Genomic DNA, 27,162 nt, shown 5'->3' on the forward strand with positions numbered 1-27,162 from the left:
CCACACTTTCCGAGCCTTTAAAATTGGGCTTTAAATGTGCTATGTTAGTTCGTCGTGCGAAGGCAAAGACGCCAGGTGATGGCAGACTGACGGGAAGCGGGAAGGAGAGGGGCGGGGCCAGGGCATACCTTTTTTTTGGGTCGGGCTTGGAACCCATTGCAGCTCTAGTTTTGTTTACATTTCTACAGCAGAGCAGCAAAATTATTGAAATACAATATGTCATAAAACAAAAAAACATCAGGAAAGAATCAGAGGCAGTATTGCCAGATCTATTTATTGCTACTAATTTATGTTTATTACCTTGGAAAAAGTATTTTACACCTTTAAAACTTTTAGAACCATTGTCATGGTATAACCACAAACTTCAGTGGAACTTGTGCTACAAAACGTAGCGTAAAAAATGAGAGGTCACAATTTGGAGCTGCAGTGTGTCGTTCATTTCTATTTAGCCTCCTTTTTTTTATTCTCAGGCTCCTAACAAGCACCATATTCTTTCATAAAATGAAAGGATTTGTCTGTCGGTGGTGATCTGAACAGGGTTTTCACACCGAGCTGAAGTTGAGGGAGGTTCAAGTTACAAAGTGTCTAAGCGCTACCTCTTACTTTGCACAACAGGAAATGTGAAGAAATTATGTTTTCATAAATTGGGCCATCGTAGGAGCTGTGTGGCGGCAAAAGCAGAGGTTTGCCCAGGGCGGCCATTCATCTAAGAACCGCCATTGAGCCGGTAAATAGAGTTCACCCGTGAGTAATTTATCCTCTGTGTAACTCCAGCTGTTCTGACGGCCTTTAAAGTTTGGTAGCAAACATTAGTGAAGAAACAGCACCATCAGTCGAGGAAGCACGGGAGACGGATCGGGGTTGGAGATGTGGAGAATTTTAACCATCAGTCAGACTCTGAAACATTATTCCACTATCAATGTGTAAAACCTTACATCATTTCTTCCATAAAATGTGGTGGCACCATCCTGAGGAAATGCTTTTCTTCAGCAGAAGGGAAGCTAGTCAGAGTTGATGAGATTAATTAATACCGGACAATCCAGGAGGAAAATGTTTAAGAGGCTGTAAATGTCTTAAAACGGAGGAGGTTCATTTTTCAGGAGGACAACTCAGGAAATACAGCCGAAGCTACTATCTAATGGTTTCAATCAAAGCATATTATGTTGCCGTGCAGCTGTAGTTGCAGCGAACATTGGTTACAGTGAGTAAATACTACATGCGATGCATACTTTTCTTTGTCAAACTTTTAAAAACAAATTTGTTTTAGTCGCCCTGACAATTATGCATTTCTTTGTGTCGGCCTATTACATACAATCCAATACCATGTATCTAAGTCTATCTAAAGGAAGCCTCAAGGTCTCAGTTTGCCCCTCTGTTGTAGAGTTTGGCCTTTCTCTAAATAGCAAACACACGAGTATCATTACTGCAGTGAGACAAATGACCGAATCAATCAAAACGCTTCTGTAACAACTTTCTAAACAATCGTAAAAAAAGAGCAGCTGAGATGAAATGCAACAAAAAGCTGGATTCAGGTGGATGTTTCTTACAGCAGGAAGAGGATTTATTTTAATAGACTGGGTAGATGAGCAGCATTTGTCTTCTGAGGACAATTTTTAAAAAATATTCTTGCTTCAAACAGGTCATACCTTAATGGAGTCTGGCAAATCGGTTTCTAACAACAGTTTTCTACAGAATCTTTTTTTTTTATGCATGGATGCTTTACTGATGTACCAAAGGTTCCTAAAGTATGAAATAATGTTCTTTTTCCCCCTTGTTTTGTTTAGCAACTCAATACTATTTGGGGGGGGGGAACTTGTATAATAGCCCTTCTAAGCTAAAAAGGAGGAATCAGCCACTTTGACTCTAGCAGCCTGTCACAAAGGCATCCTTTGTACCAGCTTCTTTTGTGGCATAATGTATATTTAAAATGAATGTAACTGCTTAACAGAGAGAAAATAGTGACAAGTACCACAGTAAGGGTAGAAGATGTTAACTTTGGAGATAGAAACTAGATTAAAACAAAAACAAAGATAGTGTATGCTTAAATTCATTATTTCTGTCACATTTCTTGAAGACGCAGCTTTCAAATTCTCTTTTCTTCAGGACACGGTTTGAAGTTTAACTTCTCGTTCTTTTCTCCTTCCCTTGTCCAGTTTCCAGAGATTTACTAAGGGATATCAAAGGTTTAGGATATACAGTACTTCCCACCAAAACATTATGGTAAGGTAGTATTTCTTCGTAAATGGCCCACATAAATTCCACAATGCCTTCGCCAAGATTGCATTCGGTTCTTTGGACTTTCTTCAAAGAGTGATTTAGAGAATCCAGCCTTCGGCCCCCACTGCGAACAGTCAGAGCCAGAGGGAAGGGGGCATTAGATGTCATGAGCACGTTGGTCTAAAAACAAACAATCATGAATGTGAGGGAACAAACACCTGTGTTGTGAAAGAACAAGAGTTTGCAACCATCCACCAGGTAGCGGCATTCTTAGCAGCTTGTTTGACTGCTGTATTTGAGCGCTAAAAGGACAAGTGGCCCTGGCTCATCAGTTCTGGTGTCACTAATTGACATTAATTCTGTCAGCAGCCCGCTGCCAGACCACATTGCACCTTGTGTGCTGTCGTGTCCGAGTGCTTTCTGCAAGCTGGCGTCTTGCACCGAGCCAAAAGCTTGCGAGACAAGAAGTGCCAGTTACAGCAAGCCTTTTTTCCTCCATGGGAAATGCTAAGGATTGATCTAATAGCAGATCTAGACTTTCATCTAATCAGGAAGATAAAGCAGGAAGTCACGTTCCTAAGTGGAGCACTCATGCCAACTAAATCATAAGAAGAACAGCAGAGCTGTGACAAAGTATTCACCCTTTTGCATAGTTCTTCTTTTTTTGTCACAATTACACTGCAGATCATCAAGCAATTGTTAAAATCAGAGCGTACTTGATTAAATACAAAAACAGAGCAGATGAATAAATTTTCTTTTATGATATATGTAGAAATGTTTAATTTAAAAAAGCACATATTTTCCTAACTAAAAGATCTAAACTAATTTCGCTGATACTTTTGTCATTGTGCTATAATTTAATGCAAATTATACTATTAAAACACCATTGAAAACTTTTTCATACCTTTCACCCAAACGCTGCTAACCTTTTAATTTCATTGCCTTTTGTTAGGTTTTGGTTTTACAGCTTAATTTACCCCAAAATTAATTTATCTTCAATGGCTCGTCGTTAATCACCACATTACGCAATGATGCATCTATCACTGAGACAGCGGTCCTCGGTCGGGGACAGAGCCTCAGAGCTCGCCAACATGGCAACATCATTAAAGCAATGAGCTGAGGGTGAAAAAGTCAGCAGACAGACAGCGACACGCCACATGAGCACTCAACACCTCGCTTCAAACCAGACACCTGCTGCCACAAACTGCAACCCAACCAATAAAGCTTTCTCCATCATCGCCAGAACAAAGTCCCGTGGAGGATTTCCTAATAAGCTCTGACTTTTACCAACTCTGCCAGAGATGAAGACCCAGGTTCAGGTGGTGAGGCTGTTTTCTTCCTGCTGCCATCTTTACCACCACGCCAATCCATCTGAGTCCTTTAACTTCCCGCTTGCCCGGTTATGAGCACTCTTCCTATTCCTGCTCATGAAACAAATTGCTCCCATCCATCACCATTTAAAAGCCATTGTCTGGATTTCCACATCCTGTTGTTATTGCAGAGCCACAGATACATCCTTCCAACATTTATCTATTAAAACTCCATTAGACCTCGGCTCCGTAACACCCCGCCTACTTTAGCCGGAGCTTCAGTAACACTGACACCACATTAAGATCCATCTGATGCAGCACACAGCCTTACCCCGAACCGGACTTATTATACACAGATAAACTACTGTACTTCTAACACTTGGAAAGTATATCTGGAGATTAAGTTATGATCTTCAATCAGCAGCATTATGGACTTTTGATGTTCAAATTAGAGATGTGGAGTAATTGGTAAAGTCGCCATAGTGGTGGAGTCATGTAATGACACCACAAAAAAATGTGAGGAGGTATTTCTATTGAGTTTATACAATTCATTTTAACAATTCATCGTGTTTAAAAAATATAGATTCAGTTGAAAACACTAAGGCAGTCTAGAATATGATATTTAAACTGAATGAGATGGATTTAATAAAATCCCACTCCCTTTTTTTAAACTGGAATTGATGGATTATATTTTGCATACATGTTATGTAACCGAAGATAAAATTTATCTGATTATTCTGATGGTCTCATGTAGTGCTTGTTTATTGTTTATTGCTCATTTATATAAATAAACAATTCCATTTGTTCATTTTTTGGTTCTGAAGCGATATCCTTTTTTTTTTTTCTATGAAGTTACAACCTCAAATCCCAACGTGTTTTATAAAGTCGAAGGAAGCTAATCCATGCCCTTCAACATTTTATTCAAATAAAAACGCAGCAGCTCTAGTCACATGTCCCAAAACAAACAAATAAATCAAGTTGATCCAAGGCGATGGAGACATGGATGAAGGTAATATAAATCTGAAAACTTGTTAGAAAAAAACAACTTTTCTAAGGCTAGAGGCCAACCAGCACTACAACAGGTTTGAAGAAACAGTCCAAGCTAAAATGAATCAACATAAAAATATCTTAGAATAGCCTAGTCCAAGTCCAGATCTAAATACACTTGAGTATCTGTGACAAGACTTCTACATGTAATGACAAATAAATTAATAAAAATAACAGAAAACAATGCAGCACCGACAATAAAATCAAAGACTATTTAATGGACAGGAAACATGGCAATATATTTCATCACTGAATCACAAATATTAAACCTATACTTAGTGCAGCTCACCAAGACATTTTTCTGTTATCCGGCAATAAGAAGTTGCAAGTTACCATCTAATAGTGTTTGTTACAGGCCTGAGTAGGAGTGAGTTTACACTGAAACAGAAACATCTCTAAGAAGATGTATTAATATATTCATATGGGGTAAGAAATCACAATGTTACAGTAGGCAGCTGTACCTGCATCTGAACACATAAAGCAACTTTATTTTAGATAAACTAATTGTCATTGAGCTTTAATATTAATTTAAGTTATCAATGAGGAGTTACACATGGACTCACTTAAAATGTTTGAATTAATTTTTACATCCCTTCCTTACGCACACAACCCAAGTTTAAAAAGAAAATGTATTTCCACTGTGACATTTTCCCAGATTTCTCCTCATTCTTCAGGAGTGGCGCCGCTGGTTACGTAACGCCTTGTGTATGTTTGCTGACCAGACGTCACACAGGAATCACACACAGCGGATCTTATGAAGAGACGGCCAGAACAAACCGAGTCAGTTTTCCTTTATTTATTGACTTTAAAACTGTTGCAGAATATCCACGTAGAGTCGGGGATAAAGTACTGAAGAGAAAGGGAATTAAACATAATCCCACATTTTTATGCCTCTGGTTGTCTGCAGATGTGTGGATGGAATAAAGTTGATTTCAAAATCTACTTAAACGGGTTAGACTACTGCAGAGAGAAACACTGATGATGATGATGATGATTGCAGCAGCGGTTCTTATGTTGCATCACCACCTTTTAGTACTGGAGTCTGTCTAAAGTAAAGGTCTCCTACTTTACAGGTAATTCAGCGGCCCAGTGCTGCTTCTACCTGATGGTTTAGCCTAAAACCCAAACAGGTGAAAAGTCCATGTCTTTGAGTTGGGATTGTATGTGCAGACTAGACAATTTCTGAAGAAATTTAAACGGGGCCCGTAAACGTGTGCCCGTCGGTTGGAAACAGGTGTTCTGATGCTACAAATTAGCATCAATGCTAAGCTTAGCTAGCATTTACTAAATAACGTGGAGAATCACAAGCAAGTTGACTAGCGTGGACTTCTCTATTCAGTATCTTAAAATTAGTGTATAAACTAAAATTAGCCAAAATGCTAATGTCAGCATCAATGGTATCAGTGGTATGTGGGGAATCAATCATAAAACAAACCTTTGTATTTAAACAATATCAGTATAAAAAGGCAATAGAAACAAATAAACAAGTAAATCTGCCATTCCCCTAAGAAAAAAAATAAGAATACATTGTTAGATCCCCCTACCATTGTTAGAACAATGGTTCAGTCCAAAGTGTAGCAGCTGAACGGTACCGGCTCTCAGAGCCGCTGAAGTGAGGAGCTAGCTCACTAGCTAGCTCCTAGTGCTCTGCAGCACAGCTAACAACCCTCCACTAAATAAATACTTAAAGCAAAAAACATATAACACATTTTATTTACTTTCATTGCTCAATAGGAAGAAACACATTAGCAATAAAAATCAGACTGCAGTTTATTTCATTACTTTGGCTGAATCTGCCTCGTTAGGCCTTGGAAATCAAAACTACCAAAACTGCTACATTGCTTTCATAGACTTAGCTCCTTTTTCTGTCGAAGGTAGCCAATATTTTAGTTATATTTAACTCTCTAATTCTTACTTTAATAAGAAGAGTTTGAAACAGGACGGAGCGGCTGAGCGTTAGCATTAGCCCACAGCTCTGTATGGGAGCCCAGAGCAAAGGGGCTCTTGCAGCAGACAAAAAAAAAAAAAAAAAAGCCTTTATTTCTTATCAGCTTCAATGTAGAGCCTTTAAAGCCACAAAATAAAATCTGAATATTTTTCTAGAAAACTCTGAAGCTGACCCTTAACTTTAACTTATGATACTTCCCAGATACACGATTTCTACATATTTATAGGTTCTCAGCCGTCCAGGACATGGAAAAACAAAACAAAAACAAAAAATAAATAAAGTTTAAAGCAACTTAAGTTATAATTTAAATTAAACATAACTTGTATTGAGAACCACTGCAATAAATAAATATTTATGAGGAATTTTATTAAGTGGAGTCACTCATTAAAACTTGTTTTTACTCAGAGCCTTACAGTTTTGTAAAGGTGAACCAGAGGTTAGATCTGTGACGCTGACCCGAACTCATATCTAAGCGACATTTGAATCTTAGTTTTCCTCACTGCAAACTTCCAGGACTGGATTCGTTTATTTCTTGGGAACACTGTAAGAATCGTTCCCAAGGACTGTGATTTCAGCTTGAGTACCGTTTTGTGATGTTATCTTTGTAAAAGAAATGGCTGTGATTTCACAAGTCTACTTTCTTTTCCTCAAGGCAAACTTCCCGGTCTGGGTTAGTTTTTTCCATCGGGAACATCGGAAGAATCTTCCCAAAAGACTCTGCTCTGATCTTGAGAGCTAGCTTTGACCAATTCCTTTTCAGGAAGGAACCCGTCAAAAGAGGTTTCTCGTTCCTGAGGTAACTGAAAATCCAAGACCAAAACTGTTAAAAAGAGACACGGTGACTGGATATTAATCTTAACAACACCAAAAATACCTGCGTGACGCAACGTTGAGATTAAACAAACTGTTTGGAGCTCACTGTGGGCGAGGTCTTGCTTCTGGTCGTTGCTGTGGAAACAATAGATCAGCTCTCTCAAAGCTCTCTTCTGCGCATGTCGCCTTCACAACGCAGGAAAGAAAACATTATCCTAACTATTTTAAAGAATTTACAATAAGGTTAATAAAATCATTTACAACTCGCCGCCAACGCCGATCACCTCTGTTCGCTCGGCGCAAGCGAGTTACCAGTTATCTGCAGTTACCAGAGGTTTTATATTTAGCACAGCGGCTCTGTACCTCACACTGAACCCGCCTCATTTTTAATTTCTGAATGCTTAGTTCATCACCTGCCTTGATGGATGCAGCTGCACCTTCATTTTCCCTCTAAAAAACGAGGAAGAAAGGATTTTACTTGTCCTTTGCACTTTGCCCTTTGATTCAGCTATATTTATCATACTGAATAGATTAAGTCAATTATGTAGATCAACATGGTGGTGATATGACACATGTTACAGACTGCATTTAAGCTAACCTTAGCATTTTGGCTAATTTTAGCTTATACACTAATGTCTGTAAGTCCATGATAATATTAATGGTATAGATTCTCCACATGCTATTGACTGCATTTTAGTTTACCTTTGCATTGTTGCTAATTTTCACCATCAGAATGCTGGTTTCCAGCTGACACACACGCTTTAGGCCCCTTTTACATTTCTTCTGAAAACGTCTAGTTGTGGTTTTAGGTTTAAATGTTTTCATTAAATAAGTTGTAACTCAGATTTTTTTTTAACATGTCTAAAACTTATATAAAACAGCCACATGTGTTTAGTATCTGTTTATGTGAACTACTCTCTTCTGCAAAGGCACCTTTTTCTCTTTATTTTTCCTTCTGTCTTTCACTTTTTCTTTTTTTCTGTCTGTCTGACTATCTAGAGCTTTTAGGCCTACTTTAACACAAATCTGTAAACACTTTTTTGAAACCTCAGGTGTCTGGTATTTAATGAATCAACGCAGCAGTTAATTGCTGTTCAAACACACCTCCTTCAACGCCTCCAGCTCTGAAATGATTGTATGTAAAATATAACCATCACCTCCCAAATGACTCCTGAGAGCAGCAACAGAAAGAAAACGGATGATATTCTTTAATAATTTTATACAGCGATGCTTAGCATGCAGCATGAATGCCTAATGAATAAGATTTAAATCATATTCATTAGGTAGAATTACCCATTTGATCTCCAGACCTAAATCAAGTTGAGAATATGTGGCAAGTTTTGGAGATTTAAATTCATACACACAGCCTCCGTTCAATCTGTCTGAGCTTGAGCTACGCTGGAAAGTCAGAAGCCAGCAGAGACATACACAAAAGAACTTGCAGCGGTTCTTGAAGAAGCATTTCTACAAAGTATCCGCTGCCCTGTGATGGGCCATCAAATAAAACACCAACAAAATAACGTTATCAATGAGAAAAAGCACATAAAGTTGTCTTTCGCAACTCACTGTAAGCCAACAGAAATAGTTGAATTGACTGGACAGAAGCAAAGAGGATTAGAATAAAAGATTTGGTCATTCTTCAGGACAAAACGGCATGAAATGACATGCAGAGAGAGAAAAAAAAAGGTCGCACGACTTCACACCAAGGACTCTCTCTGCTTTTTGCACCAACTGCTTCCAAGTCTGGATTTTGTTATACACTCGGTTGCCCTTCTCTAATCCCAGTCATTGTGTCTTCAAATTGAAAAATTGTAATCGCATACGAATATAAAAGATAAGACTTGTGCACTTGTTACCAAAAGCAGACAACGAGACCAGCAGTGGCTGTGGAAGGTTTTTTTTTTGGTGTGCCTCGTGAAGATGTCGCTGCAGAAAGTCACAACGTTGGAAACACCAGAGCAGCAGAGCACTCCTCTGTTAAAAGAGCAAAGTAGAGCAACGAGTGATTTTCTCAAGAGAACAACATGTTTTCACTCTTTTCCCAGGGGGCAAGAGTTTAATAATAATTACAGTCAGTTTTTCTTTCTTTTTTTGTTGTTGATCCTCTTCTGTTGGCTCTGTTCCTCTTTTTGTCCATGAAGAAATGCATCTGCTTGCTGCGACATGAGACAGATATTATTACTCATGTATCCCGTCGACATTTTTGGATGGGCTCCAGCTACCATGTATCCAGAGGTTTATTTTTGTTTGCCTTCCTACAAATTGCTTGACAATCGGTTTCAAACGCTGAGAAATCCGGTGAACCTCGCAGTAGTTAAGAGTTCAGCGTTTATCTGAAAATGATCATTACTCCTCCCGATGGATTAGAAGCTGTTGTCAGGCTGCATTTGTGACCTTTTTGCTGATTTTCATGCAGAGTTGAAAGACATTAATCTTCTCTGACTTTCACACTATGGCGTGTCACATAACTCCCCCAAATAGCACATCAAACATCATTTCTGTAGCTCTGTAATCCCCAAACAACGGCACGTCAAATACCTGGGAACTTGTCCGTATGTGTTAGTGTCATACAAAACGTTTGGATAGGAAAGAAAACTGCTATTAATTAGACCCGAGCAGCTAAGCGCTGCGAAGGCCTATTGTAGTCGTACTGTTTCTTCTTTTTATTAATCTGAAACCCTTGAACTTTGTTATTTATGGCTGTCATAGGGTTGAATTAACCGCTAAATATTGCGTCCTTTTTTCAGATTCTTTGCGTGATTGTGGTATTTCCCTGACCACCGATATTTTTGACTTAATGGACAGCAATGGTGCATGTATGGTTTACGATAAATCACGTAATGTCTAACCCAGTAATATGTATTCATCCATATACAGGGGCGCCATATTGGGGGTAAAAGTTAAGACAATTCCAAGGGCCCCTGACCGACAGGCTACACAGCATTTTTTGAGAAGTCAGGACTGGTTCATATATATTTTGCACGTTGCCTGTGACTGTTGCTCGTGGGGAGAGACATTTCAGTAAACTAAAACTAATTTTTTTTAAATTAAGCAACCTATTTGCATACTGTATGTGGACTTTTGCATGTTAAATTCGCAAGCAGTAAATACTGCTCAAGATGCTGTAACAGCAGGTGTGAAGGGGGGCCCAATTAAATTTTTTGTCATGGGGCCCAAGACTCCTGGCGGCAACCCTGGGTGTGAAAATGATTTTTATAGAGATTACATTAGCAGAAACACAGGAGGAAGCATTAATATCATTAATATCACGGCATGCAACAATTATAAACAATTTCTTCAGGTTGAATTTGAAATATAAGAGGAGACAGATGAAAACTATGAATTGTTTTACCAGGAAGTGAAGCTTTATTGAACTACTAACCCAACCAAGGACACATATGGCCTAATATTTATGCAGTCAATTACGTTACAGTTAATTACATCCACATGTCGTACCTTGAATATTTCTTTATCTACAGCAAGTCTTGTTAGTCGTCCATCTGCGGTTAAGATTTAAAACTCTAATCGCTGATGTTGATGATACTGTCACTGTCAGAGAAATTTATTATTCACAATAACATTCCTAAATATAAAAATAGACAAAACTTTGCGAAGGTTTTAGTGGCAACAGTAAAAAATATTTCATTTTCGGCACATCACTGATACGTTTCAGCACGGAAAACCTGTAAAACAAAATCTGGTCTAAACTGTGAATGACTGTTTCCTACTTTCTTTCCTTTTTTACTTTTCTGCTGCCGGCCATTTTTTTTTCTGTGATGCCAGTCAGATGTTAGCAGTTTTCTGGATGCTAAGCTTTATTTGCATAAACTGACTCCAATCAGCTGCTTCAGTCATGCTTCTCTACCTGGGGCTCCGTCAGGTGTGCAGTCTTAAAGAAATATCAGTTTCCTGCTGCCACCAACACTGAAGTATTTGCTGTCCTCCAATTTAATAAAAGTAAAATTTAATACTTTTTTTTAAATCAAGAGAAGATTTACTTTTCAACCTGAGTTCTCAATATATTTACAAAATATATATTTAAAAAAAAACAAAAACGCACATTTAGCCTATACTACATAAAATGCCCCTATTCATAAAAGCTAAAAATGTTCCCAAATAGACCCCACTGTTTTTGTCTAAATCTGTATGACCCAAAATAAAAAATACAGCAATAAATTATACAGTGAACACTTTCCTCTCCCGTCTTCTTGTTGATTTTTCAGCAGCTCGGCTCGTCTTCGTCCAGCGTCTTCCTCCCTCAGTTCCTTTTGTGCTTCCTGAACAGGGCGTAAAGGACCCTCAAGGTGGCGGCGACGTCCTGAGAGACGATATCTGTCACAATATTCACGGGACAAACGTTACCTAAACAGCCAGGCCAAGTCGAAGCAGTGTGACTGCGACGACACTTTGTGGACTTTAGCTAATAGCTCCTCTCACAATCCACTCAGGCAGGTCAACAGATCAGGAGGACAAGAAAAAGCCATTAGGCAGAAATTTGATCTCTCTTTCCTTGGTGGGACTCAATAAGTGAATGAACGAGACATTAAGATTGACTCCATCGCCTGCTCATCTAATTAACGCGCACGGCATGCTGCTGTTTAAAGGCCTTTACTCCTGGAATTCCTCCTTTCATTACAGCAATTATGGCGTTATTTAAAAAGACTGCAAAAATGAATTAAATTAACTGCTACCTCTGGGCTTAGATTAATCGTCCCGCTCTTTACATGATCAGTTATAGTGCCGGGAATTTGTTTTAAAACTGAAAAGGCGCCGTGCGTGTCCGGTGGAGAAGCGCATGGGCGAGTTTGAGTGCCTGTAAGAGGGAAGCTGAAACTCAGCCAGAAGATAATCCAGTCGGTAACGGATCTACAGAGAGGAAAGGTTACTGATGGATTTGTATCCATCGATACCAAATGCTGGATCAATACCAAATCAATCTGTTTGGTATTGATGGACTCAGGTCCCGATACATCGGTTGTTTTCCTTACTCCATTGTTCTCCTATTTGCAGTGAAAAAAGTTACACAGCAACTGATTATATTTAACGCATGAGAGCAACCAGTGGTTTATATTGTCATGCAAGATCTTTATGTTAATAAACACCCAGTACTACAAAAATATCATGAATATTTCTCTAATATTCTAATGGTATTCTCTACAATATTATTTGCTGCAGTGTTTTACTGTGCGACTACATTCAATGCAATAAAAAGTCATAAGGTGGTTAAATACTACACTGCACAGGACGATGAAGAGGTCAAATTTTAGTAGATTCATTACGTTGCTGTATTATACAATATTATGTGATGCCATCCAAAGCCATGCAAATCGATTTAGTGTAATTTTTCTGTATCCTTCCCGAAGTTTCTCGCAATAGCTGGCAGGAATTTTGGCTGATTCCTCCAGACCGGTAACAACTGAATTGTTCACACACACCTTTTCAGATCTGCTTAAAAATCTTCAGTGGGGCTAAGATCTGAGTTTTGAAATGGCTACTCCAAAGTAGATATTTATTCAACATTTCCAAATGAGTGCCTCTGCAAACTGTAACTCTGATTTTTGTGTTTCCTTTAGAACAATGGCTTCTTCCACTCGGAGCGGCAACGTGTGTCAACGTGGATAATGAGGTTCACTGAACAGCTTCAGCCTGCAGTTCGAGCTGCATTTTACACAACAACACATTTATTTGTGAGACACAATAATTACCGACTGGTTTTTAATACTTTAAAGGATGAAAATTGTCCCCAACAATGAACCGGAGTTATCGAGGTCCATAATTCCCTCTCTGATCTTTGGCCTGATATTTTTAAGATTTGCTCCATGATGTCACAAAGTGGAGTTTGAAATCCTCAGGTGCACTACCATTTCATTCAAATGTTGCATTCATCAACCTTAATCGGAAACTTATTAAGTTATAAAATTGCTTTCTGTGTGTTCCCAAATTATTTTCAGGCATATTTCTCCTCAATTTGGAAAAAAAGTACAAAATAATTCTCTAAAAATCTCAAATTCTTCTCCCATTTTGCTAATAGAAATTATTCTGATAACCCAGTTTGACCAAAAACAGGAAATATTTCGTCCAATGTACTATATTGTCCAGTTTTGTCTTTTTATGCATTGCATGCTGTAAATTGGTTGAAAGCATCAAAAGGAGAAATATCTTTTTTTTGCTTGATGAAAAACTCATATTCGGAGGTTTTATAATTGTATCATTAGTATATATTAGCTGCACAGTGGCGCAGTTGGTAGCACTGTTGCCTGCAGCAAGAAGGCCCTGGGTTCGATTCCCGGCCCGAGGTCTTTCTGCATGGAGTTTGCATGTTTTCCCTGTTCATGCGTGGGTTCTCTCCGGCTTCCTCCCACAGTCCAAAAACATGACTGTCAGGTTAATTTTTCTTTCTAAATTCTCCCTAGGTGTGAGTGTGTGTGTGCATGGTTGTGTATCCTGTCTGTCTTTGTGTTGCCCTGCGACAGACTGGCGACCTGTCCAGGGTGAACCCCGCCTCTCGCCCGGAACGTAGCTGGAGATAGACACCAGCAACCCTCCCGACCCCATTAGGGACAAGGGTGTTAGGAAATGGATGGATAGTATATATTATCTACAGTAATTTTCAAATTGGAGTTAAGAGACACTAATTTTTTTTGTAGTACATGGATACAATCAACATTTTGAGCCTGATAACTGAGTTATATCCAGGATAGCACGGCTCATGAATATAGATTCCTCCTCTCAGGCAAACGCTCCTACAGCGCAGGAGTCGGGTTAAATCCCTTTTCCTATCAGAGGACATCAAGACAACATTGTCCTTTTCTGCTGCTCCTCTCTAAAGGAATGACGGTGGCCTGAGACAGAGAAAATAATCTTCAGGTATAAATACTGAGACACAAGCCACGCTCATTTATATTCCCTGAACAATTTCATCTTTTCCCTGTGAAACAGCGTCAATCCCTCCCTCCACTCCAGCGATTAAATCCACCGTGGACAAAGCGTCCCGCCTGACACACAAACACACAAATGTTTAGCTTTTCCCATTTCAGCCAGATAAATGCTGCTGATAGAGGAGATAATATGAATTAGTTTGACACTGCTGTCTTGAAGCGGGGGCGCTTTCAGCTATCTGACTCGGTTTGCAGTAATTTTACAGACAGTAAATTTTTCTGCCACCAGGCCAGAATGTGTTGTGATTGTGCTTTTTGCTCCTCTGGAAAGTGGCGTCATTTTCCTCACCTTGCGGCTCAATATTGGGCAGCTGCAGGCCAATATCCTCCAGGAGATCCAGGGCTAGCGTCACATTATGAAGCTGCAGTCCAAAACAAAGCACAAAAAAATATGACATATTAATCAAAGTGAGTTTAAATAATGGTCATTTACATTTAATGTGGTTTAAAACTTGTCTTATCTCCTTAATTACAAATTATGTTCCGATATAACATCAATATTTAATTTTGCAGTTCCAGCCACGCCTTGTGTTTTTGATATTAACTGTTAAAAATCCTCTAACTCTTGGTAATAGGTGTGTTTAACATATAACTACTAAACATCAGGCACAAAGATATATTCTGGATTGTTTTTAAATGATTTTTAAAATCATTTTACGGTCTATATGTCTGAGAGGAAAGATGTTGAATTATTCATGAACCCGTCATATTTCAGATAGAAGAGGTTTTACCTTCACAGGCCGCATCCTGTTGGCCCAATGTAAATTAAGATCAAAGATATTGGCACGGCATGAGTGCTTTATGATGTTAATTGCATAAATACATTTGATCAAAACATGCATCATAACAGGCACTTGTGCCCGGTTTTGAGTGGAGAGATAAGAAATTAGATACATAAAAGCAAAGGTATTTAGAAATCCTAGTAGAGTGAAGGACTTTATCGCACAATTGTTTATTTTAAATATATAAAAAAAAGATGTTAAGATGTTGAAATTTAATGAAAAGAAGACTTCAAACTTTAAAAATCACATATCCCCCACCATCTCAGTGTCGTTAACAGGGGTCAGGTGGAAGTCAACCAGCGGGATGAAGAAGCCCTCCAGTTGACCAATCAGCAGCAGCAATATCACTCCATCAGCAAACTGGAACAGAAACACGGGGCTTTGGATCTCGCCCATATGCACAGCGATAAAATCTCAGGAAAGCTAAGCGTCGGGTCTATTTTTATAACTCGGCAGCCTGTAATAAACAAACCTGTTTGTCCATATCAGCCACCTGCAGACCCAGGGTTGCCATGTTCTGGTTGACGAAGTGTAAGATGGCCTGAAAGTGGAAGTTGAGAAGAAAGTGAGTAAGTAAAGGTGCTATCACCAAAGAAATCCACTGTAGTGTGAGTGACAGTAGGGGATTATGTAATCAGGCTCATAATAAAGCAGCATCTGTTATTGTGTGCAGCCATTACTAAAAGTCACCCAATAAATTGATCAAACAGCTGAAAATTAACCAGAGAAGGAAAAGAGACACTTGGCTAATAAGTCACTAAAGTTCACAAAGTTTAATTGTAGTACGTTGAATGGCAGCAAAATAAACAGCCAATAAAAACTAAGGCAACAGGCACAGTGTGATTTTCCTCTGCCGATAAAACCACCAAGTCCATATTCTTTGCCTTTTATCTGCGTTGTATTCTTAGAAGTAAAACCTGTGAAGGATCAAAATGCCGGTCATCGCTGGCATCCTGAAGACACCTCTAATTAGTTCACTTTTAATGGCTTCTATTTGTACTGAAATGTACATATGATTAGATTAGAGAATGTTAATGAAAGTAGTCCTTTGAAAGTTGGACTCAGAGATACCTGGAGATTTGAAGGCAATCCTGTTGAGAAAGCCCAGCGAAACTCATTTGAGCACACTAAGCTCATCTAAAGTTGTCAATAGGGCATTGGTCTACAAGTAATGACAGCGTCGCCTCACAATATCGGCTGCTTGATACGACAAACAGGGTATTTCCTCTCTAGAGAGACAAAACTATGACAGTACATTGTATAAACATGTAGGTCAAGCAGTATGAGGATTATTGGCAAGGAGGATAACTTTAGAATGTTTTAAAGGACATAGTTTTGCATCAAATGCTTCTGTCTTTACTTTACTGGATCTCAGTGCTCATTTGCTGCAGTAAAATATTAGCAAACAGTACAGTTGATGGGTATTTGTGAAACTGCTAAACATCTAACTTAGCAAATCAAGACTTCATTACGTCATTTGGAAAAGCTGTGTCTGAGTGAACACCAGTCACATGCGGTGTTCCTCCAGGCGCCATCGTCTGGCCACGTTTATTTACAAATTCACTTGCTTAACATAACTATGCTGATGACACATTTTATTTTATAAGACCCTTATAGTCACTTAGTCTGCTTTTTTCCCCCTTTTTGGTATCCAAAATGAGATGTTTGAGATCAGCACTCAACTAGATCCAATTAAGCTAAAAATAACAAAACATGCAAGCAACTTTGGTGTGGTTTTAGACCCAGACCTACAAAGCCAAAGGTGTAAAGTGAAAAATTTGTTTCCCTAGGATATGTCATATTTATGGTGCCTTCACCGGCATATGTAAGAAAATTAATCAGAGCTTAACCCAAACCTGGTTGCCACAGTCCTGACCAGCACCAGGAAAATGGATCACACCACAGGATTGCACCCAGTCCCTGTTAGTAAAAGGATATATTTTTAAATGGTGTTATTGAACTACACAGAATGGTGCTGGACCTGAACGTCTCGTGGGAACCTTTTAGACACATCAGGTCTTCAGAGACTCGTTAACTCAGTGTTGCTAGGACCGGCGCGGGCAACATTTAGTTTCTACGCTCCCCGGCTCTGGAACAAACTCCCTGTAAGCCCGACGTCCAGAAACTATTGGATTCTTTAAATCGGGACTGGAAGCATTATTAGCTCTTACAAAAGACTTCAAGGCCGGATTAAGGCGCTTTTTTTGCTGCCTCCCTGTGTTTTGTGAAAGGATCGATGCACCAAAGTGGGCAAATGTCAGGCTGCTTTTATCACGGCCCTGACTCGCCGGGTGAGGAGGTCACCGGTCACCGTCATTGGCTGACATCAACAGGGTAAGCCAGCTTTGTGGGTCAAGGAAATTACACTCATCTTGTCTAAATGTGCATTTTACTGTTTATTTATTTTTATGTCATCTTTAAATGATTACAAGTATTGCTTTGTTTATCTTTTTCTTGAACAGTTTTTTGCACTTTGAACTATCTTGTGTATGGATCACGCTGTGCTAATAAACATGCCCAGCCTTGTCTCGCCTAATCAACTGAGTGTAAGTAAAGCTAACATACCTATGATCACTGATGCACATACTCACATGCATTGCTAATTGTGGAGCTAACTAAAGCATTCTGCTTTAATTAGATCATTTTACATTACGGATTAAAAAAATCAACGGTCAATTAATTTCTCGTTGGCCTATTTTTGTGAAGTGATATTAAATTGACTGGACTTTTTGCAGTTTAGATCTGCAACATGGTATAATCCCTAAACTAAATGTTACAGTGACAGGGCTGAGCAGACTTGTTCACTGTAGTGAAGGTTGAAGTGTGGACCACAAGCCCACACAGTATGAGATGCATTTTATGCATTATCTTTACAAATCTCTAAAGATGAACATCAACACCTTGAACAATGCCAGAATATCTCCTCCTGTCGTCTTTTTATTTTTATTTTTATACCTTCTTCACTGTGTTGACCTTGTTAGCCTCAAGCTTCAGCAGTTGCTCAATGGGATCTTCCCCTGGGTTGGTGAGACATAAAAAAAATCTGTTCGTAGGCTTTAATGGCGTTTGGATGACATTCAAGATGTCACATCAGCTCAACCTCTGACCACTTTCACTCACTTTCAGGATAGCCGGAGGAGTCTGAGCCTGCATTGCTACAGAAAAGGAAAATAAATGTGATATGACTTCTGTTTGTTTTGTTGTTGTTTTTTTAATGAAATCAAAGTAAGACACAAGCAAGATGCAGAAATCCACTCACCTGTCCTCTGTCAGGACTTCAGTCTGCACCTCAGATCTGATTCCGCTCTTGCTTACCTGGGTGAAAATGAAAAGTTAGCCAAAGCTGTGTGGGAATTTCACCAGGCAGGTCTGGGGCTGAAAAGACTTACTTCTACTGTGACAACGTCAATCTTCACATTCGGCGGCAGATTGAGCTCAGGTTGGAAAGCTTTTGCCATGGCAACCAGCAGATGAATGGTTGCTAGGAGATCTTTGTTGTGGATGACTGACAGACAAACAATGGAGAACAAAACAAAAAAAAACTTTCAGCTTGGACTGATGTGACAGATCTCAACAACATACTGTGTGGCAACTAAGATAAACCAAAAGGACCTCGGACAAACAAAACGGAAGCACAACTAAAAAGGGTAATTTAGGAGAACGAAATTCAGGGATGTTCTCAAAAACGGCTTCATGACTCAGGGAAACCAGGGACACATATTAAGCATATTATAATATTTTGATACCTGTATCCTTTCTATGCCCTGAAAACATGTCTGTTTGGTGTGTAAGTGCATAAAATACAAAGAAATAGCTGCATAGCTTTTAGCTTAACGGTAGTTAGCTTGTCAGTGAGCATAGCAGCTAGCATAACCGACTGGACTTTGGTGTTACTGCCAGAGTACTTTCTGAGGTAGGAGGCCAGCAATTAGCTAACTAACTAAAATTACTTAACTCACATCTGTTATGAGTATTAAAACCTCATCTTTCTTTCTGAGAATTATGCCTTTAGGAAAAAAATGAAACAAATAGACAGTAAACTGCACTTCACTTCTCTTGAAAAACGTAAACAACTGTTCTGTCTCCAGCTTTTGGGGGGTAAAAAATGGCTAAATAATGTTTGCTGAGGTATCAACATGCGCTGGCAGCCGAGAAACCAGTCTGAATTCAAGCAACACTCAAACTAAAAGAGATCTGTCGTTTTTAGGAGCTGCAATTTCCAAAACAGGTGTTACAGAAAAATCTGGTACGCATCATTTTCTGTGACTGCAGGGGGCGATAGAGTGCAAATACCGGGTAAATTCTGATCCAGCTGGGATTGTAAGATTCATGGCTCCTTTATAAGCCACTGACGGAGAAAATATAATGTAATTACTTTGTATTTGAGGGTCGGGTCAACACTGACCATCGCATTGAATCCCTATGTGCTGTCATTAAAATATGCAAACCAACTGTGGCCGTTTAATAAATCGGTAACAGATTAAGAAATGGCCAGATTATTCTGGTCAGAATAATCTGTGACCTTACTGCACAGGCCTGTAAATAATATCAGAGTTTAAAACAACAATTTTTCAGAGTTCTGCCACCTCATCACTACAATCTGGGTGTATTTATAATAATGTTTTACCCTCAAATAGCTAAAATCACACTGGTCACAGATTATTCTGGGCAGAATAATTGCACTACCGCCCCCTGCGGTCACAGAAATGATGGGTCACAGATTTTTCTGTAACACCTGGATTAAATTGAGAGTCACATCGCTCTGCATCATCAGAAGGTCACGTCATCATAAAAAGAACACGGCATAGAAATATGTGCGCACAAATTTCACATTGAGATAATCATTTGCTTATGAAATCTGGGAAAATTTCCCATGTTTTCTTGGTCTTATTTTTCTCAAACTAACTCGATCTCCCTTTTTAAATTTCTTCCAGCCGGTGTGAGCATAGATGGCACCCTCAAGCTAGCACCAAAGCCTGCTGTGAAATGAAGCTGAAGTCGGTGCCAGAAGGGGACATTTGTTCACTTGTTGCTTTTTGTTGCCGAATCCAAGTCGAGTTGCGTTGACTCACGTTTGACGTCCCATTTGATCGGGCAGCTGTCCTCCACGCCCAGCATCTTGTCCAGCTCTTTCATGATGGCTTCCAGTTTACGGAGCTGAGAGGAGCTGGTCAGCGATATCTCCTCCACGTCTAACTTCACGTTGCCTAATCTGGCTGCAGAAACCAGGAAGACATTATGTATGAGCTCGGGGTTAAGCTTCTGGGACTGCCCGCTTCATTTGTTCTCGATCCGGTTGTTGAAATCACGATTGAGTTATTTAACGGGACATCAAGCGTGTTATAGCTCACCCAGCAGGTGGTGAAGGACCAGTCCATCGTACAGATCCTCCTCCAGACTCTGAATCACGATGTGCTCTGCTTTCAAAGTCTTATTGATCCAGTCCACCAAGGCCTCTCAGGACACAATTAATCACACAGTCAGAAACATCAAACGCCTCATCTTCTCACAAACGTTTTTCTTTTACCAATGCAGCAAATGGAAAAAAAAAAGATAACAGCATGAGAGCCTAGCTGCTTTTTAAATGAGCTTTGTCTATTCTCAGAGACGACGTGAGAATGAAATGGACAGGTATGGAAAAATCTGCTGTTTCACTTGCATTTTTTCTTCTGATTTAAGGATTCATTATGTGCCTGAAATACTTAAGTTGCTATTTTTATCTGCGACAAAGGGTTTTAAACTGCGATCCGTCAGACTCCCCACTGAGACAGTCTGATCTGTCTCCTATCACCTCTTATAATTATGTTCATTAAACTTTCACTAAACCTTCCCCCTCTCCCTCTTATCAGGTATGATTGATGTTCGGTACCATATGCAAAAGTGCATATATTTATGTTCAGTTAAAACACTACAAAGCTCTGATCTAATGGTACCGTTGCAAACAATTCATAACCTTTAAACTTTGCCATATTTTGTCATGTTGCAACCACAAAACCCAATGCATGTTAATGAGATTTTATGAGATAGGTTAACAAGAAAATGTGACACGAAAAAAAAAAAAATTGTATGATTTTTTTTTTAACTTACAAAAAAATTCAGAAAAGTACGGCATCCATTTGCATTAGCTTATGTAGTTTCACATAGTTTTTAATCTCAAGTTAGAAAAGCGTTTTGATGACTTTTACTTCCAATTCACACGCTTCGCTCTGTCACATGAAATCTCAATGAAATAAAAATGTGCCAAAGTTTGAGGTTGTTATATAATGACATTACAAAAAGGCAAAGAAAATTCTTGTGCAAAGAAATACGTGTCGGAGATAAGTCTTTTCACCAACAGAAAAGAAAATAAATTATCTTCTACCTGCTTTAGGTTTTCAAGCTTGGGGTCTTTCAAGGATGTCGGCTGGATGAGCTTCCTCTTCTCTCCTGAACAGAAGTGAAGACGTTTTATTAAATGACTTTCAGTAATCTTTTTTTTTACATTGTCAGGAATCTTTTTTTGGCTGGAAAAATACACTTAAATGCTTTATGGATAAATGGGTGAAAAGGACCAAACGGACTGATTCCTGAAAATCATCTCTCGACTCTGCAGGGCTTTTATTTTCCCTTGTAGCCTTTTAATCTCGGCCAACTTTTACTATCAGCACCACTGTTTTCACATGCAGTCAGGAGATGTTGCGAGGGTCAAAACATCTCATAAAACCATTAAGGCCTGAAAAAGGAACAATATGGAAAATATATCATATAGGGAATCATATGTCAACCTCAGAAGGCTGTGGAAATGCTCTTATATTTGTACTTATTGAGACATAAAAATGTATGTATGCCACTATTTTCAGTTACTAGTACCCTTGACAAAGAAGTAGAAAAAAATTTTAATTAATTAACTTCTCAATTATGTGTCATTATCTCATACTGAGAAACATAGAAAAATTACACTTTTAGTTTCATCTATGTGAATTTTTCACTTGCCTGAATTTTTTTTATGTTTGGCTGAAAATGTTTCACTTTTATTCAACCTCAAGGCTGTTTGGGAAACTCCAGTTTGTGATTCTAAAGGAATAAAATATAATACCTACAGCATATTTCGAAATTATTTAATAATAATGTTTAAATTGTTAATTAGTATTGTTTTACTCAGAGTTTTTTTTTTAATGGCGTGTCTTCATTTAAGACACACATACCCTGAAAAGACTCCACCTCCAGGTCTTCCTCCTTCTTGTGGTACTCGAAAGCGGCGGCCTCCATCTCCCCTCCTCTGGACGGCTCGGTCACTTTGCTGAATCGTTGGCAAGAATCTGCAGAGGAGTCAGAGGCTCTCACACACCGTCTGAGGAAGAGCTGAACATGCAAACGGCAGCAGAATGAAGAAACACTTCTTATCGGGCGTGTTGGAAGAAAGTCCCTCTTTCAGAAATAGCTTAGTATGTGTTTGTAGCAAACTGACGCCTGTTTCTGCTGGGGATCGATTTGCTGGAACGGAGGATGCTGATTCTACTGACAGGCAGCTTATGGTTGAAATGTTTACAGCATCTTGCAAATGTGTTTTTTTTCTTTCACATTTTCTTACATTGCCACCACAAATTTCAGTGCATTTTATTTGCGCAGTGTTTCCCTCAGTGTTTTATAAGCCTGGTGGGCCACCAGACTTTACTTGTGCTCCCCTCAATGCTAAACATTACTTACTTATTTAAGCCTCTTTTTTTTTATGTTTAAATTTTTTAAGACTTTGGTGTTCAGGTATTAATATTCAATCTTTCAATAACACATAACTATCAAGTGATATTTAAAAATTTCCTGTTAACTTTAAACATTTACCAACACAATGGGCCGCTGGATGAATGATTGTGCTAGCACCCAACCACCAAGCTTAGCAAGTTTTCTGGGGAAAATCTTGTTGTGAATTTATGGAATATGGCAGTAGTGTATAATTGTTAAGTCTCCTATTTCAACCAACTCCCTTCAGATGTCACTCATGGTGTTTTCACACTTGATATTCCAGTAGATTCGATTGGGGACCAGAACTGCAACATTTGTTACATTTTCAGAGGCTGCTGTTCGTTTTCACCTCACTTTGTCAAACAAAACAAACCCTTTGAAAAAACAGTTCTCCTCCTTGCCTGTGGTGGCGCTGCACTAAGAACACTGAGAATCACTAAAAGAAATGACACGAAACCCTCAAAACAAGACATTGTTCAGAGAATTTTTTTTTTCTTAAACAAAGATGGTTGTAGGAGTTCTCTTTTGACATTGGTAAAAGACCGCGAGCCATTTCTCCCACTAGTGTTTGCTTTGGTTGTATTTACCCAGAATACCCTGTGCTGTAGTTCGCTTCCTGCTTTCAGAGCGGTCTCCGGTCCGCTCTGCATTCACATATGGATTCGTACCACGCCAGAGTTCTCTCCAGCCGAGACGAGACCGAGGTTTGTAGGAGAACCAGAGTTTGCCGTTTTGTTCTGTCCGCGTCAGAGTTTGATTGTGCATTCACACCTCCGCAAATGAACCGAACTGTCTAGACTCCAGACAAACGAACGGTCTGTGAAGGACCTATCAGTGCATTATGCAATAACGCAAAGAGTATTGCAAAACTACAACTCTGTGAGGATTTTTTTTTTTCTGTATGTCAATTAGTGTCTGTGTTGTCATGTCTGCCCTGATTGCTCCCAGCTGTGGCTCACGTTTCCTGATTACCTCTTGTGTATTTAATCCCACCTGTGTCTTTGTCCCCCCCGTTGTATCCTCGTCTTAGCCGTCGCACATCTTGTTGTTGTTTTGCTAAAATTTGCCAGTGATTGAGCTCCTAGCCTTTTGCTCACCTGTGCTGCCTGGACTTTTGTACTTGCTAGAAATATTCATTCAAACTCAGTGGCTGCCTCACCTCTCTGCTTTTGGGTCCGAACCAACAACCGCAGATCATGACAAAATCAACCCTCTGCACACGAAGTGACAAGTAAGTTGAGCAAGCCATTTATCCTAAAAGACTTGCAAATGTTCTTGTAAAAGTTTTAGTTTCTTTCCATTCCCAATGCTCCTGTACTTGGTGTTGGTCCGATGCAAAAGCCCTGATGAGACACGTTGAAGTTTATGAACGAGGGCTGTGAAAACATTTGAGAGTCACTCTAAAAGTTCCACTTATAAAAGTCTTTCGCTGACAACTTGTGGACTTCCACCAAAAGGTCTGAAACAGGTAGTGGTTTCTTAAAAAAACAACAAAATCTAATCAGAATCTCTTTACACCAAAATAGGAAATGTCAGGTTTGCTCACTTCCTTTTTGTCAGCAGCACACACAGCAGAGTTCTGGTACCACGAAGCCCTGCAGGGTCACATGGCTCTGCCTCTACCTCAGAATATTTTAAACCCCTACGGTTTCAGACACAAAGCACGGCGAACGCCCAAAGTCACACAACCTGACAAAACAGACATGACATGAAGCATGTCGAGCTGTAGTTTCCTGGATCCGGAACAAAGAGGAAACCCTCCGTGAGCAACTTTTCTTCACCCCCCCCCACCCTACATGTGTTTTATGTATGTGTGGCTTCTATTTCCTGAGGTTGACAGCAACTTTCAAACAAGGTCGTAAACATAAAGACTTTCTGAATAAGCTTACCTTCAGCTGGCTCCCTGAGAGCAACCACAACAAGACCGGGGGAGATTCTGCTGAAATAATCCCTCTACAAGAAGTTAACTCCAAAAAAGAAACGCGTTAAAACCCGGGGTGCAGGAAGTTGGAGGGCTGTGCTACGATCTGAAAAGAGACACTAATGAGATCTGCAAGATCAACAGGCCCAAGTGCAGATAACTGTCAAAGAAAAAAACTCATCTGAGGGTCAAAAAGGAAGACAAGCACAACTGAGAGGATGTGGCATGAAGGAAGGTAGCACTTCCTCTTCTTTCTTTTTTTTTTTTGATACAGGCTTTGCAGCAGAGCGTTTCCACATGAGACTGTTTGTGTTCAGTGACACGATCTGTATTTGGGATTATGATAAACTCAAGTGCGTGTGAGGTGAGAAATATATGCATTGTTTGGAAATCTTCGCCTGCAGAAGCCTGGGGGATATGTGACTTTGTTGAGGCCTGAAGCGTTCAAACTTCTCTCTTTGCGATTGGCTGGCTCCGTTTGCTGACATCTGGAGTCCAGCCTCGTCAATTCAACGTCAAAAACGGCTGAAAGAAAAAAAATCAGAGCAAATGAAAACCGGACTGAAGCGTACAAAAAATAAGTGGGAAAGAAAACCTGCGAGTGCTCGTTGCATTGTTGAGGGGAAAAGACGGGGGGAAATATAGACCACCCATAAGGGAGACGAAAGGGCAATTTGGGAGATGTGGAAGGTTACCATAGCAACAAAGGTATGAGACAAGAAAATAAAGGCCTAAAATAAATCCATAATATCTTTACTCTACCCAAATTGCAGGAATTGCCTGTTCCAAAGCCATTCTCTCTCAAAAAGCCAAAGCAAATCTAACCTATCACACACGTAAGGCATCAAATGAAATCCTCATTCAGTTTCATTCCAGGCTTTTATTTCCTCCTGATGGGTGAGATGAAGATGAGAGGAGGAGGGGGAAGAAAAAAAGAAAAAACTTGCAGCTGAGAGGTGCAGTAAGATCTCTGTCTAGATTGACTCATCTATTCTCTCAATTATTCAGTTTGGTTAGAAAATGCCTGAGCAGACGTGCTCTGTGCGTTTTCAGCAGGTCTCCAGGTAGCACCGCGCCGCCGCAGCCACTGGAGGATCGCAGGGAGAGCGGTCCAGACCTCCGCCGGGACCCATTTAAAAGCCCGACGATGCCCCAGACCAGGGCTCTCCTGAGACGCGGGGAAGACGCTGCACTTAAGGTACATTGCAACATCAGCTTTTACAGCTTAGATAACTGAATATATAGGCCAGGTCAGTATCCTTCACTTCAGAGATCCAAAGATTTACTTTTTTTTTACCAAAAAGTAAATCTTTAAAAAACAAAAAAAAACTTCATACATACATATGAATTTCACATGCGGTTTTGATCATGTGTAACTTATAAATCTGTTAGAAATGTAATAACAAAATTTGCCAATAGTTTGCTTAAGTAAGAGCTACGCTCTGGTTTTGATTCAGTTTTAAGGATTCGGTCATTTTGAGTTAAACCCCGGGATCAACTATCTGATGATTCAGAAATAAAGTTCAGGTAGGACTTCCTCGACATTTGCTTTGACTGCAGCCTTTAGCTAACGTCACAGTTTGCATAAAGGTTGTCAAAGATCAAAATAATGTCATTTTACAAAGGTATCAGTCTGGAGGAGGGTAGCAAAAAAAATAAAAAATATCCATAGCAACACAGAAGATGCTGCAGAAGTTTCCAACAAGTTCTGGTTGCGTTTCATGAGTTCGTATATTCTGCACATCCAGACTGAAGAATAAGGTCTTTTCTTCCTGAAGGAGCGTCCAGGCCTGGGTAATGTCATCTAAAACCTCTCTGAAAAATCACGTTACGGTCGATTTGATGCGAATCGGTGCTTAACATCTCAAGATGCTTACCCAAATATGGTTCTGGCAGTTTCCTGATCCAAGTGTACGTCCAAGTCAACAAAAGAGCGACTTCATGGGAGGCGAGCTAAAAATCTGAAATCTGTGGAGACACAGGAAATGTTCTCACAGTCCCTCAGGAGTTTGGGCAAATATTACCATGTTAGCCTGAGGGATGCAGACTGGAAATGGAAATTAAATCCCAAAGTGAGTGTTTTGAAGGTGCATATCTGTTGTCCTATTCAGTAGTGCGGGACAAATATTGAGTCATTTCTTTTAAAAGATTTTGAAAATAATTATCATTGCCTCATTTTTTTTCCTTCACAAAAACCTGAAATTTTAACAGGAATGAGTACAATTTTAAGAACCAAAGTACTTTTTGTAACTGAAGGTGCCTGTGGATTTTTTTTATTTGGCATTGTTGTATAAAGCCGAGGCGAATGTTAGGGTGATATCTGCCTTGGCAAGACAGATGCTAATGAACAGCTAGCGTCTAGGAGGTATAGATTATCTTAGCTTAGAGAGGATATCTGCAAAATTGAGGCACCATATTATGTTGTTTCTAGCTTTCTAGAAAAAGCCTGTAAAACTTCAAAAACTAG

At 39.5% G+C, this 27,162-nt stretch overlaps 1 protein-coding gene and 1 long non-coding RNA gene across 4 annotated transcripts; one reads left to right on the forward strand and one right to left on the reverse strand.

The window, feature by feature from the left end:
• Nucleotides 1-10,678: 10,678 nt before the first annotated feature.
• On the reverse strand, nucleotides 10,679-25,879 carry parvg (parvin, gamma). Of its 3 annotated transcripts, none has more exons than XM_032589159.1 (13): nucleotides 24,664-25,879; nucleotides 22,240-22,396; nucleotides 21,417-21,481; nucleotides 20,407-20,509; nucleotides 20,128-20,271; nucleotides 18,445-18,560; nucleotides 18,315-18,370; nucleotides 18,176-18,210; nucleotides 18,011-18,072; nucleotides 15,528-15,596; nucleotides 15,314-15,415; nucleotides 14,563-14,635; nucleotides 10,679-11,667 (listed from the first exon to the last, which is right to left on the reverse strand). In XM_032589159.1, the coding sequence occupies exons 2-13, from the start codon at nucleotides 22,301-22,303 to the stop codon at nucleotides 11,594-11,596; spliced, it is 963 nt and encodes a 320-aa protein (XP_032445050.1). In that variant the 5' UTR covers nucleotides 22,304-22,396; nucleotides 24,664-25,879; the 3' UTR covers nucleotides 10,679-11,593. The 3 variants fall into 3 exon arrangements, with proteins under 3 accessions (XP_032445050.1, XP_032445040.1, XP_032445032.1); XM_032589149.1 differs by having other exon boundaries at nucleotides 22,240-22,353; nucleotides 24,664-25,878; XM_032589141.1 differs by lacking the exon at nucleotides 24,664-25,879 and adding an exon at nucleotides 23,362-24,501 and having other exon boundaries at nucleotides 22,240-22,353.
• On the forward strand, nucleotides 16,028-17,581 carry LOC116736627 (uncharacterized). The gene is made up of 2 exons (XR_004342638.1): nucleotides 16,028-17,389; nucleotides 17,518-17,581. It is a non-coding gene; the product is annotated as an uncharacterized LOC116736627 (long non-coding RNA).
• Nucleotides 25,880-27,162: the final 1,283 nt, after the last annotated feature.

This window comes from Xiphophorus hellerii, chromosome 2 (assembly GCF_003331165.1).
Source record: "Xiphophorus hellerii strain 12219 chromosome 2, Xiphophorus_hellerii-4.1, whole genome shotgun sequence".
NCBI lineage: Eukaryota > Metazoa > Chordata > Actinopteri > Cyprinodontiformes > Poeciliidae > Xiphophorus > Xiphophorus hellerii.